At 43.7% G+C, this 11,842-nt stretch overlaps 3 protein-coding genes across 3 annotated transcripts; 1 reads left to right on the top strand and 2 right to left on the bottom strand.

The window, feature by feature from the left end:
• Nucleotides 1-214: 214 nt before the first annotated feature.
• LOC100829675 (elongation factor Tu, mitochondrial) lies at nucleotides 215-4,290 on the bottom strand. Its single transcript, XM_003562233.3, has 12 exons — nucleotides 4,040-4,290; nucleotides 3,853-3,928; nucleotides 3,667-3,759; nucleotides 3,490-3,564; nucleotides 3,062-3,166; nucleotides 2,868-2,958; nucleotides 2,567-2,772; nucleotides 1,936-2,019; nucleotides 1,387-1,452; nucleotides 1,246-1,308; nucleotides 712-952; nucleotides 215-618 (listed from the first exon to the last, which is right to left on the bottom strand). Exons 1-12 carry the CDS (start codon nucleotides 4,231-4,233, stop codon nucleotides 545-547), a joined length of 1,368 nt encoding a protein of 455 aa, XP_003562281.1. The 5' UTR covers nucleotides 4,234-4,290; the 3' UTR covers nucleotides 215-544.
• Nucleotides 4,291-4,508: 218 nt separating this feature from the next.
• On the top strand, nucleotides 4,509-7,269 carry LOC100830155 (monothiol glutaredoxin-S7, chloroplastic). Its single transcript, XM_003559093.4, has 2 exons — nucleotides 4,509-5,046; nucleotides 7,005-7,269. The coding sequence occupies exons 1-2, from the start codon at nucleotides 4,593-4,595 to the stop codon at nucleotides 7,058-7,060; spliced, it is 510 nt and encodes a 169-aa protein (XP_003559141.1). The 5' UTR covers nucleotides 4,509-4,592; the 3' UTR covers nucleotides 7,061-7,269.
• Nucleotides 7,270-7,633: 364 nt separating this feature from the next.
• LOC100827039 (26S proteasome non-ATPase regulatory subunit 12 homolog A) lies at nucleotides 7,634-11,842 on the bottom strand. The gene is made up of 11 exons (XM_003562224.4): nucleotides 11,700-11,842; nucleotides 11,327-11,515; nucleotides 10,165-10,272; nucleotides 9,971-10,075; nucleotides 9,790-9,846; nucleotides 9,512-9,708; nucleotides 8,830-8,929; nucleotides 8,627-8,739; nucleotides 8,377-8,530; nucleotides 8,213-8,290; nucleotides 7,634-8,090 (listed from the first exon to the last, which is right to left on the bottom strand). Exons 1-11 carry the CDS (start codon nucleotides 11,700-11,702, stop codon nucleotides 7,872-7,874), a joined length of 1,323 nt encoding a protein of 440 aa, XP_003562272.1. The 5' UTR covers nucleotides 11,703-11,842; the 3' UTR covers nucleotides 7,634-7,871.

Raw genomic sequence — 11,842 nt, 5'->3', positions numbered from 1 at the left:
TGGGACAAACCTAAAAGTACACTTATTTGTATTTGTGGACGAGTAGTCCAAAGCACCAAGCTACTACTATTTTCATCCAAGACGTCAAGTACACATAAGACTACTTTAATAAGAGACATACCCAACGAAGAATATATCATGACAGATGCACCTGCTTTCCAAAATACATAGCACACTGGCATCACTACTTCACACTCCATAAGCACTGTCAAAAGATCAGCCATGTAGAAATCGACTAAAAACACATAAAGAAGTGCGTAGGAAACCAGACAGTCTTATTGAGTCACCGAGCTATATATGCCTGAGGAGCATGTCAAGGTAACAAGCTGCGGTGTTATACAGCAAACTACCCAAGAGGAAAGAAAAGAATTCTCCGGAATGGTAACAAGCCATGTCCGCAGTTGGCCAAACGCATTCAGACAAATGCATATCGGTCCCCTTGCTCTTGACTCTCATTATCTCGTGTTTCCGATCTGACAAATCTTTCATATCAACATTAATTTGTTTACTAAAATCGCTAGGCCAAAAAAAAGTTCGTAACAGATTATTCGCTCATAACTTTAGCGATGACTCCAGCACCAACAGTTCTCCCTCCTTCCCTCAGTGCAAATCTTTGCCCTGGATAGCACAAAAAACAGAATGATTAAGTTGTTCTAGTATTACTGCAACAATGCTGATGCCAAAAGTTTGAAGCATGAAATGTTAGCGTACCTGGTTCGAGTGGAACAGGTGATATCAATTCAAAAATCGCAGTTACGTTGTCACCGGGCATAACCATCTTCACGTTTTGAGGCAATTCAACTTTTCCAGTGATATCAGCAGTCCTGAAGTAGAACTGTGGTCTGTAATTTGAGAAGAAGGCAGTGTGGCGACCACCTTCGTCTTTCGTAAGGACGTAAATTTCTGCCTCAAACTTTTTGTATGTCTTCACACTACCAGGTTTGCAAACCACCTGAAAGAGTAGACAATGACAGCAACTGAAAATCAATAAAACAAGAAGCCGCCAGTTCAAAATTAACAACACTACAGATGGAGATAATGGCACAAATATGGAAGAACAAAGCAAAGATATACAACATCTGAAAAAGGTTAAAAGGGTATATATAGCACAAAGATTCTTTTGTGATAGCAGAGGCAATTTCCTGATACATCAGTTTGCTCAATGACTTTGGAGATAATGGCACAAATACTGCTATGGGTTTCTGTAAATTTAGCCCCAGCTTCTGCAGGTTCAACTCTACTAACCTGGCCACGCTGTACATCTCCACGCTTAAGACCACGGAGAAGAAGACCAACATTGTCACCAGCCTGCACACAGGGAGCCGTAAGTATTGAGACTCGGCATCAGTAACAGAACATCACACGGTGTACTTTCAGAATCGTTACCTCTCCATGATTCAATATCTTTTTGAACATCTCAACACCAGTAACTGTAGTCTTCAAGGGACCAGTCTGACCAAGAATATGTTAAATCACGATACATCAAGGTAGCAACATAATGGGTAATAAACTTGTGGGAAAAACTAGAGAATTAATGCCACTGGTTTGTGCAAAAACAAGAGAACTAATGCCACTGGTTTGTGCAAAGTGTTGCATCTAGACAACTCTCATGCGCAAACAGTAGAAAATCAGGCTGAAGAAATATATTAGACCCACAATAACAAATCTCAGGTGCAACAATCACCCAGACTTACCATTAATAATACTTCTTTGAAATTCATTGTCAGATAAAAAATGGTTGAATTAAGCTGGTCAAATTTGCATATGGTGCCATGCAAAAAAAATGCATAATGTGCCAGCAGTAACACAAGACACGATATCAAAACCCCATGAACAAAGAGGTTCAATGATCAAGGATAAACTTACACTATATAAGAGAACATAACTGGTGTCGTCACTTCAGACAATAAAAAGACAAACCAGGTTCTAACTCACCTCCGATAAACCTAAGATCTCAACATCCTCACCGGTTTTAATTGTCCCCTGTTCAACACGTCCAGTCACAACAGTACCACGGCCCTGCAAATTGAACCAACTAATGGATGTAAGAATTTGTTGCCAGCGATGAAGATCAGGCACAGGACCAAAGTCTAATACGGAAAATTCACGGTTAGTGGAAAATTCACGATCAGTGAGTTGTACTTGCAAAACTAAAATAGTCTGACAATGAATAATTAGGTGCAAATGCCATGTTCTGAGAACTCCCTCTATGGAATAAGACAGAACATCGTAGAAGTATAGAACACATGCATATATTGCTCTATACCTACTGGGGGTAATGGATAAATATAATTTGGACCGTGGGGCCGTGAGGGTAATATATCCATGACATGGAAGAACGGTGAACAAGAATTATGGTACATCACAAATATTCGACACTACAATAATAACTTACATAAGTGACTTAGCAACACATTTTACCTTACATACCTATCATCGAACAGTGGGTGTGATGTTTTAATTCTCATAGATATTGCTATTTAGTTTGCTAGGCATCAGAATAAAAGAGTAACATAAATAATTGTATATCATAGTTGTTAGTTCAGTAGTCATAAATTATAATAACCTGGATTGAGAAGACATCTTCTATTGGCATCAAGAAATGCTTGTCAAGCACCCTCACAGGATCAGGAATGTACTCATCCACCGCATCCATTAGTTTCAAAATGGCATTCTTTCCAATCTCATCATTGGTTCCCTGCAAGGCTGACAAGGCAGATCCACGGATGATAGGAATATCATCACCAGGGAACTTGTAGAAACTGAGGAGCTCTGCAGAAAAAAAAGGGAGAAAGCAAAATTACCTTAAAACAGGAACATAATTCACATAATAAAAAGAATATAGAGAACAGAAAAATCCTACATACCACGAAGCTCCATCTCCACAAGTTCTAGCAACTCCGGATCATCAACAGCATCAACTTTGTTCAAGAAACATACAAGTGATGGCACACCGACCTAATAACCAAAGGAGAAACGTGCATCTTCTCAGAACTGTGGTCACATGATGCTATTGACACTAAATTAGAAAACTGTAAAAAAAATCTTAGCATGGAGAAACCTGTCGGGCAAGAAGAATATGCTCCTTTGTTTGTGGCATTGGGCCATCAGGAGCTGATACGACAAGAATACCACCATCCATTTGAGCAGCACCAGTGATCATGTTCTAGAATTTCCAGTGAATTAAAGGGAAAAGCATCAGAGAGCGCATTTAGACAATCTAGGAATTTAAAAGATCTAGACCGTGATGTTCATATGTCATCACAGCCATTTGATTTGAACACTTAGTCTGGAAGCTCAATTAACCTACTGGCAAGTTCAAACAGGCTTAGCTTCATCAATTTAGCAGTGCCCATGGCTATCACCAGGAAATTCTTAACTAGACATGTGAAACTGTAAGCCTGTTTTCTCTAAAAATAGACCTTCTAGTTTCTATACCTAAAGGTTTAACGATTACCACCGAAAGAAAAGAAAACGCGAGCTATTTACCTTCACATAGTCAGCGTGCCCCGGGCAGTCGACGTGAGCATAATGCCTTTTAGCGGTCTCGTACTCGACATGAGCCTACACCAACAACCCACATAATTTTCTACTTGATCTGCAAAATTGATGAACAAAAAACACCATATGACCCGATATGCTTAAAACAAGCGCTAGAGATCCAACCGTTGAGATGGTGATTCCTCTTGCTTTCTCCTCCGGAGCCTTATCAATCTCGTCAAATGCAACCGCCTTGGCACTCCCTGCCTCCGCAAGCACCTGCAGCGCCGGCGTTGGAAAAAAAAACGCATTCAGATCAATCAACTACTCTGCTACACTACACGGCTACACGGAATCATCCAGCTCAAAGACCTTGGTGATCGCTGCGGTGAGGGTGGTCTTTCCGTGGTCGACGTGCCCAATAGTTCCGACGTTCACGTGAGGCTTCCTGCCACAGATTCGACCGAAATCAACAATCCATCCATTCAAACCACAATTTGTAACGGCGCACAACCAGAACCGAGCGGGGAATGGCAGATCTGAGGTAAGGGGTGCTCACGTGCGGGTGAAGGTGGCCATGGACCTGGCCCAGAGGCCACCTCCTGCAGCAAACGCCGGCGGAGCCGTCTGGGTCCCCGCGGCCGCCGAGGCATCGGGAAGCGCCGCGGGGCCCGAGATCACGGCGGCGCGGAAGGTCGGGTAGGCGAGCACGCGGCGGGTTCCCGCGTTCCGTAGCACTGCGGCGGCGGCCATCGCTGCGGCGGCGGCGGAAGATGGGTTTTAGTTAGGGCTTAAGGAAGAGTGAAGAAATGGGGAGATGCGGGCGGCTCTTGTTTACTTCTACGTCACGGTACAACTCCGGCTATCTCGCGGGCTTTCTTCCGGTATGGGCCGCGTGTGCGGTGGGCTTATTGGGCTCAGTGTATTCGGCCGATTCACCAGTGGGCCGTTTAGTGGCCCGGAAGGAGTGGCAGCCCAGGAGGACTGGTTTGCTTCTCGCCTTCTCGGCCATGAAATAGGGACGAAATTACCGTTTTGCCATCCGGTCCACCACAGCCACGACTCGTCTTCCTCGCATCTGTCGCCGCCGGCGCGCGCCACACGCCACCGCGATGGCCATGGCCATGTCCGCCTCTGCCCCAGCCGCCGCTTCCCTCCTGCCGCCCTTCCCCGCGCGGCCGCGGTCCGTGAGCTTCGCGGCGCTTCCTCCTTCTCGGGCGGCGGCGGGCCTGCGCCTCGGCCTCGTCGGCGCGCGCGCCGGGGCCCGGTCCGTGCGGTGCCTCGCGGCGGCGGCGGGGGGCGGAGGAGCGATGAGGGAGACGCTGGACAAGGTGGTGGGGGCGCACAAGGTGGTGCTGTTCATGAAGGGGACCAAGGACTTCCCGCAGTGCGGCTTCTCCCACACCGTGGTGCAGATCCTGCGGTCGCTGGACGTGCCCTTCGAGACGCTCGACGTGCTCGCCAACGAGGCGCTCCGCCAGGGGCTCAAGGAGTACTCCAGCTGGCCCACCTTCCCGCAGCTCTACATCGACGGCGAGTTCTTCGGTGGATGCGACATCACCGTTGGTAAATACTATGCTCACTCTTTGGCTCTCCCTAACACACTATTACAGTTCAAACTTGAGGCGATACACTGTGCACACATGATGTTGGACTGTGAATTATTCTGTGGCAATAGGGACAATAGGGCGTATCAACTCATTCATCAGTCTAACGTACTTTCAGTTGAGGGAAATAATGGTGGATTTGGCAAATAGAAACTCCATGCCTGTGGTGCTGTTTTAGGCATATAATTTGCTCATGTTGAACGCATGGTACATTCCTGGTGCTTCTTGTAGCTGAGAGGGTCTGGCCGTCTGGGGCAGTGTCAATGAGTCATAGTTGAGTTCTTCACCATTCAAGAGAGAAACGAGGATTGGAGTGTAGTCCGCACTCTGTTGCTGTGGAATATTTTCCCCTTTCCTTTGCCGCCGAAGGTTCTTTTATTCTTGGCCAACAAAAGAGTAGAGATTGTTGAATCATGAATGGATGGTCTAGTGGAGTGAGTACAGTACTTAGCACTCACGAATTGGAATGTTTTCTTTTCTGAGAAAAAATGGGTAGGACATGGGACATACAAACTGTTGGGACTTGCGGGGTGTAAATTCCGTTGATAACATATCAGAGTAGGGATCTCGACGTCTCGTATGGTGATGTAGTGCTTCTTAGTTAGAGTATGTAGTCAGCTGTAGAGAAAGAAGATTAAGATATGTCATGGCTAAGTGCCAAGAGCATTAGATGATGCCAGACTCTGGGATGAGCTTATGATCGATGATCTAATTATCACAATATGCGGACCATCTGAAGTTTCAGGATGGTGCAAAATTCCAATCCCATAACTTAACTTCATGACATACTGTTCCAAATTCCTTTCCATTTACCGGTGAGTAAAAAAATCGCTTCGGCTGTTGCTGATTCGTGAGCCCTAGGCTTTCTCCTGCACCTCCTCACCATCATTATCACGCCAAAACAATTGTATCTCCAGTCACCTTTCATAAGTATACGGTTTATTCCCTAAAAAAAGTATACAGTTTCCTTTTCTAGCTGAACACCACATTGCATCCCAGAATGTGTTGAACTGTTGGGACTTGGGAGAGTTAAAGTCCGCTGATGTCAGACAGTTGGGAGCACATATAGTGATGTAGCCTTCCCTGAGTCCCATCACCGTCAGCCGTTTTATAGATCTCCTGCCTACTGCCTAGCCATGTTGTTTCTATATCCCCAATGACTCCTCAGGTTTCGAAGAAGTATGGCTCCCTTTAATCTTAATCGTCTCTTGAGTCCACTTTGATCATTCCTAGTCCACACCCCAAGGTAGTAGCAGTTGAAACGAGTGAGTCCAAAGTGCTCTACTCTAAGATGGGAATGTTGCTTCGTTTCTGCTGTAAACTACCCTGTGGTATTGGATGCAGTTTTACTAATTCTGATGGCGACATTATCAGGAAGGACCATCAGGTGTAAGTTGGTAGCCTTCTACTTGCGGTTGCCAACATTAAACTGGCAACCTTCAGAAGGAGAGAATGTCGTCTTCTCTGCTCCTGTTCAAGTCTGGCCGGATACTTCTAACTGAAATCCATTGCTTTTATTTATGTTCAGTGCCTTTCGAATAAAGCTAAATCACACGATGGTCAGACTATCTGAAGACCTGAACACCATTTTTTGCTGTAAATCAATAAATGATGTTGCATCATGTGCAGGTTTACAGGCATGAGAAAATTCCAATCCCATAGTTTAAATTCTTGGCAAACCATTCCCAATTCCTTTTCAGCTGTGAGCAACAAAAGGATTAAGTATTTGCCCGCCTCCATGCATCCAGTTTTTCTTTTGTTATAAGTCCATTCAATCCCAGGATGTGTTGTTGTTCAAAGGAAATAGTGCTTCTTTCTGTTATACTCAAGATTTAGTTATGTTGATGTCCGTCTATACGCAAATGTGTTTGATCTCAGAGTTTGGATGAACTGGGCTTAATACTTCATGTTTTGCAGAAGCATACAAGAGTGGTGAACTGCAGGAAACACTAGAGAAAGCAATGTGCTCTTAGTGAACGATGGACCCCACGTCATACAGTAAACCACATATCCCTTATCGACACAATCTTCAGCACATTGGACAGATAACTGGAGATACAATTTCCAAGCTGTAGACAATTCAAATTATCAAGCAGTGAGATCCCAATGTACATTGCACTTTTGCTATGATAATTTTGGTGCAAACTGTGGTTAATCATACAAGCGTTGATTCCATGCTCTACTCACTTTCAGCTCCATTTTCATTATGTGTAAAATTGTTGTTCAAAGATTAAGGCTTGAGGCGCACATAGAATATTGAAACTAAGGTGTAAAACTTTGCGTAAATTTTTGAATAAGCAGTAACAGGAAAAAGACACAAAAGCCGATCTTCCAAAACCCAAAATTGCCGTGAGTTGACCGCAGGATCCATGAAAATGAGAAACATTTTGCATATTCTCTGCTCACTTTCAGACAGTATTGTCACAGCATGAACTGAGCCAGTAAAACTGTCAAGTGATCTGATAAACCTATGCCAAAAATTCCATAAACCGTGTAACGGCTGACGGCAGACTACACCAGAGGATGCAGTTAAGAGCAGATACATCTAGGTTCTTAAGAACAGATACTTGGTAGTAGATCAAAGAATTTATATGGTATTCAGGAAAATACAGGAATTAAGAAAAATGGACTGGGGCTAAGCCCCAACAACAAGTAGTATTAATCATTCTGTGGTTACAGTATTTTAAGACCGATACAAACACAAGTTTCCAAAGCAACATTTGGTGCTTGAGCACAGAATGGTCAGACACCTAAAGAAGGCCAGCCAACTCAAAATGGAACGCTTTAGGCTTTCAACACCACTTTGTGGATCATCGTCTCCTTGTGTATTTGGTGGCAGCTCTTCTCAACAAGGTCAAGAAGCTTCTCAAGGTTCGATGCCCACGAGTTGAGTACCCCGTTGCTGTCCTGGGCTGTCCGGAAGGATACGATCCCCATCGGCCTGTCAATCTTTGCAATCAAGGACTTTGAGTTCACCATATCCGAAAGATGCTTCTCTGCTTCCTGAAGGAGGAAAATATAGGGAAATTTAGATGCTGCTTACACCATATCTACAACAACAGAGTAATCCAGACCTGCACCAAATATAAGGTGCATGCTGCTAGAGAGAGGTGCAAAATCCAGACCTGCAAGCTCAAGCAAAGAAGATCCGCAATCCTCTTCAGGGTAATCCTTGAATAGTACTTTGAAACAACCAAGATATTCTGGACAGAGCAAAGAACTGAAAATCAACTGACAAGCACAAAGCAAGAACTAAATAAACATAAAATAAAAGCCTAGTAAGCAATACATGTTCAATGATCCTCAGCTTCAAATCTTCAGCAGCTTTTGTGCCTAAAGGTCCTCCAAGAAAATTCTTCTCATTCTCATACTCATCCTTGAAGAATTCCCACAATTTTGTCCACTGAATCACCTCCATGGTAACTAGCTGCTTCAGCAGTAATCTGTTTTCGTAGAAACATGGGAAATGTAAGTGCGCATTTTAGCAAGGCTGTCTGATGTAATGAAAATTTCTAACAGTACAAGCCACCGAATGCTACCGGAAATTTGGGATCTCAGAAAGATTTTTATCATCTAGTGTTGCATTGAGAAGGCTTGATTGCATTGGATCATGAGGTGCCAGCACTAAGTACCAACAGATCTTCCTAAGAACCTACAAATGGAATCAGGCAGTTAAGGTAAAATGACTTACAAGCACACGCATGCAATCACAGTATCACACAGAGAGAGAGCGAGAGGTTACCGGTATCCACTTTGCTGGATCATCCTTTATAGATGGAATATCATAAATCGACTTGTAGCAACGGCAGATTTCCAGGTAATCATTGTTATGCGAGTAATAGCTGAAAAGAGTAAAAAAACATGAATCATGATTGACCATCAAATGGAACATACTTGTAGTTCTAGCAGATTGAGAATTTGTTTTCAGATATCAAAAAATTACTAAATGCAGCAGATAATAGCTTGATTTCAGAATGCTAGCGTTTAATTATAGAATGCTACAGTCCCCAAATAAGGCATGCAAGCACTTTCCATGACACGGCAATGCAAATAACATAATACATACTCCCTCCGTCCCAAAATAAGTGACGTGGATTTGTATAAGAATCTATACAAATCGACGTCACTTATTTTGGGACGGAGGGAGTATATAGGACTGCTAAAGCGGAAAGGCTGAAAAACTGAACAAGAAACTAATCACAGGATGCAGCAATGACAAACAAATAACAGTTGAAGTATATGACAATTTGTGAGTCCTTTTGTGTTTGCTGTTCGGGCATACAGTAACTTATTAAGTAGTTAATGATATTATCAGTCAGGCTATTAATCTGATGCAGAATCTGTGTTAGCTTGAACAAACATTACCGAGAAAATACAATTAAACTTATCATGATTAAGTAACAATGAGCAGAAGCACGACATACCGTATCATCAGTTCATAGTAGATGCGCTTCAGTTCTAAGAGTGAAGGTATCTCTGCAGGGGCTTCCTGAACCATATTATCACCTTCTTTTGGTTTCTTTTTTTCCTTTGATGTATCTGCATCGAACACCCTGGGACTAATTTTCCGGGATAAAATCTGTGCTCGGACATAATCTTGACGATCCAGGCACAGACGGACCTACGGCAGTAACATAGCAAGTTTTTCATGCACCAGCCTTTCATGACCATTCAAAGTTTTATTATCACCATGGCAACATACCTGCTCCAGAATGAATGCAATTTTCTCTGTCTTCGCCATAGAGCCAAATGTTTCAACCTGATGATCAACTTGTTAGTTGAGACGAAAATATTACAGGTATTTCTGGAACAGCACCGTCATAATGAGCAAATCATGAACACTGAATTAACTGTTTATCCTGAATTCAAGTGTGTGAACTTACAGCAACTTCCTGCATAATATCAGCAGCCTCATCAATCTTCCCCTGCTCCTCTTTAATTTTTGCAAGTCTTTTGATCAATCTTGCTCTCTCTATTTCCACATATATCTACAGTGGATGCACAACAATGAGATTACACACATGCAAGACAATGAACCTGACAGAAATAAACAACAAAAAGTAGACATGCTTCTCACTTTTCCAGCAGCAATGCTGCTCAATGTTTGGATAAGCTCAATACGTGTGTCTACGTCTGGAGTCACGTCAATGTACTCCATTGCTTTCTGAACCATGGCAGTAATAGCCTGCATATAATAAAGAACCAGAACGTGAGATATGTGCATGATTTAAACTAAAAACCGGGGGAGCTTATGAGTTATGACACATTGCTCAGTCCTAAAACAAATAAGATGATAGATGAACGCTAAGTACAAGATACTGGCTCTAGCAAAAAAAGGTTTTACTGTTTTGAAGAAAGAGAACTGCAGGGAAATAGTTTTTTTGTGAATGGAAATGAAACCCCCAAAACTCATACAATATTTCACATTCTGATTTAATGTTTTGTGATAAACTATTATCCACAAACTAATTTTGCACAAATCTCATAGCAAGGCAGAGAAATGATATAATTACTGAGGTCGCTATTGTGGTTGGAGTATTTGCAAGTAATTAAATTTTTCAACAAAAAGTATTGGGCATAATAACAGCGATACGTACAAAATGGTGGTGCAAGCAAAACAATGACATAACAGTTGCTTGACAATGTCGGCTGCAACACAGTAACAGTATAGAGACAATTACTATAAACTCAAACTAGAAGGGAAGAAGGACCAAGTTGACGAAACAGTCCGTTAGAAACTCCCGAGACCCATCTAAAGACATGAAGTTTTCCAATAATGATGATCACTGCAAGGAGTATAATGTTACAAAGCAATATGGCATATCTTCCCCATTACCCCATAGTACAGATGGGGCAAACATCCCATTAGGCATCAGGCTGAAACCAAACATATTAGGAAACTACTCCCTTCACACAAACAAATTTCTACTACCTCAGAAAATTCCAGCATTTCTGAGCAGCTAATTTCTATCCGAAGGAGTTCGGGATTTATGTCCAATAGTTAAGTCCCAAACAGTTCCTCGCTAACACCAATAGAAAAATTGATTACCGCAGTCTACCAAGACAGCATAGCAGCAGCAGATATATGCAGTTTGCTTGCTTGAACCACACACGCGCGCGCTATTAAATTCCCAATCAGGCCCCAGTATTTGATATCCAGTCACTCCAGGGTTAAGTTAGACACAGTCGAGCACTCACGAAACAAAAAAAGAGAGGAGGGAATTGAGGCGAGGTCGGACCTGCTTGAGCTGGCCCCTCCGCTTGGAGAGAACCACGATCTGGTCATTGAGCGTCTTCCAGGCGCCCTCCTTGTGGCAGAGCTCGACGATGTCGACGGCGGCCTTCCTCGTGCCGGCCACATCGCCGGCCAGCCGGCACTGCTTCTCCACGTTCAGCAGCGACTCGATCGCCGCGTCGAGTTTGCCCTCCTGCACCACCATCAGCAGACACAGGGTAACAACAACATGAGATGAGTCATGCCCGCGAGAGAGATCGGAAACCCTAGGCGAGGGAGGGATGGGGGGAGCGAAGGGGGGCCGGGGGCGGAAACTATGGTAGCCTTCGGAGCGGCGGGGTAGAGGGGAGGAAGGGAGGTAGGGGGAGAGAGCTCACCATCGTCGGGATCTCGCTGGCCACCGGCGGCGAAGGATGCGGCGGCAGTGTTGTCTTTGCTTTGCTTGGGGGAGAGGGATGGAATGTGAGTCACACGCAGAGGAGGTTTTTTATTTTAATTTACCCCTCAAAAAGAAGGGAGG

The sequence above is a fragment of the Brachypodium distachyon genome, chromosome 1 (assembly GCF_000005505.3).
Source record: "Brachypodium distachyon strain Bd21 chromosome 1, Brachypodium_distachyon_v3.0, whole genome shotgun sequence".
Taxonomy (NCBI): domain Eukaryota; kingdom Viridiplantae; phylum Streptophyta; class Magnoliopsida; order Poales; family Poaceae; genus Brachypodium; species Brachypodium distachyon.
Note: the sequence above shows the minus strand (reverse complement) of the source record. Positions and strands in the feature narration are given on the sequence as shown.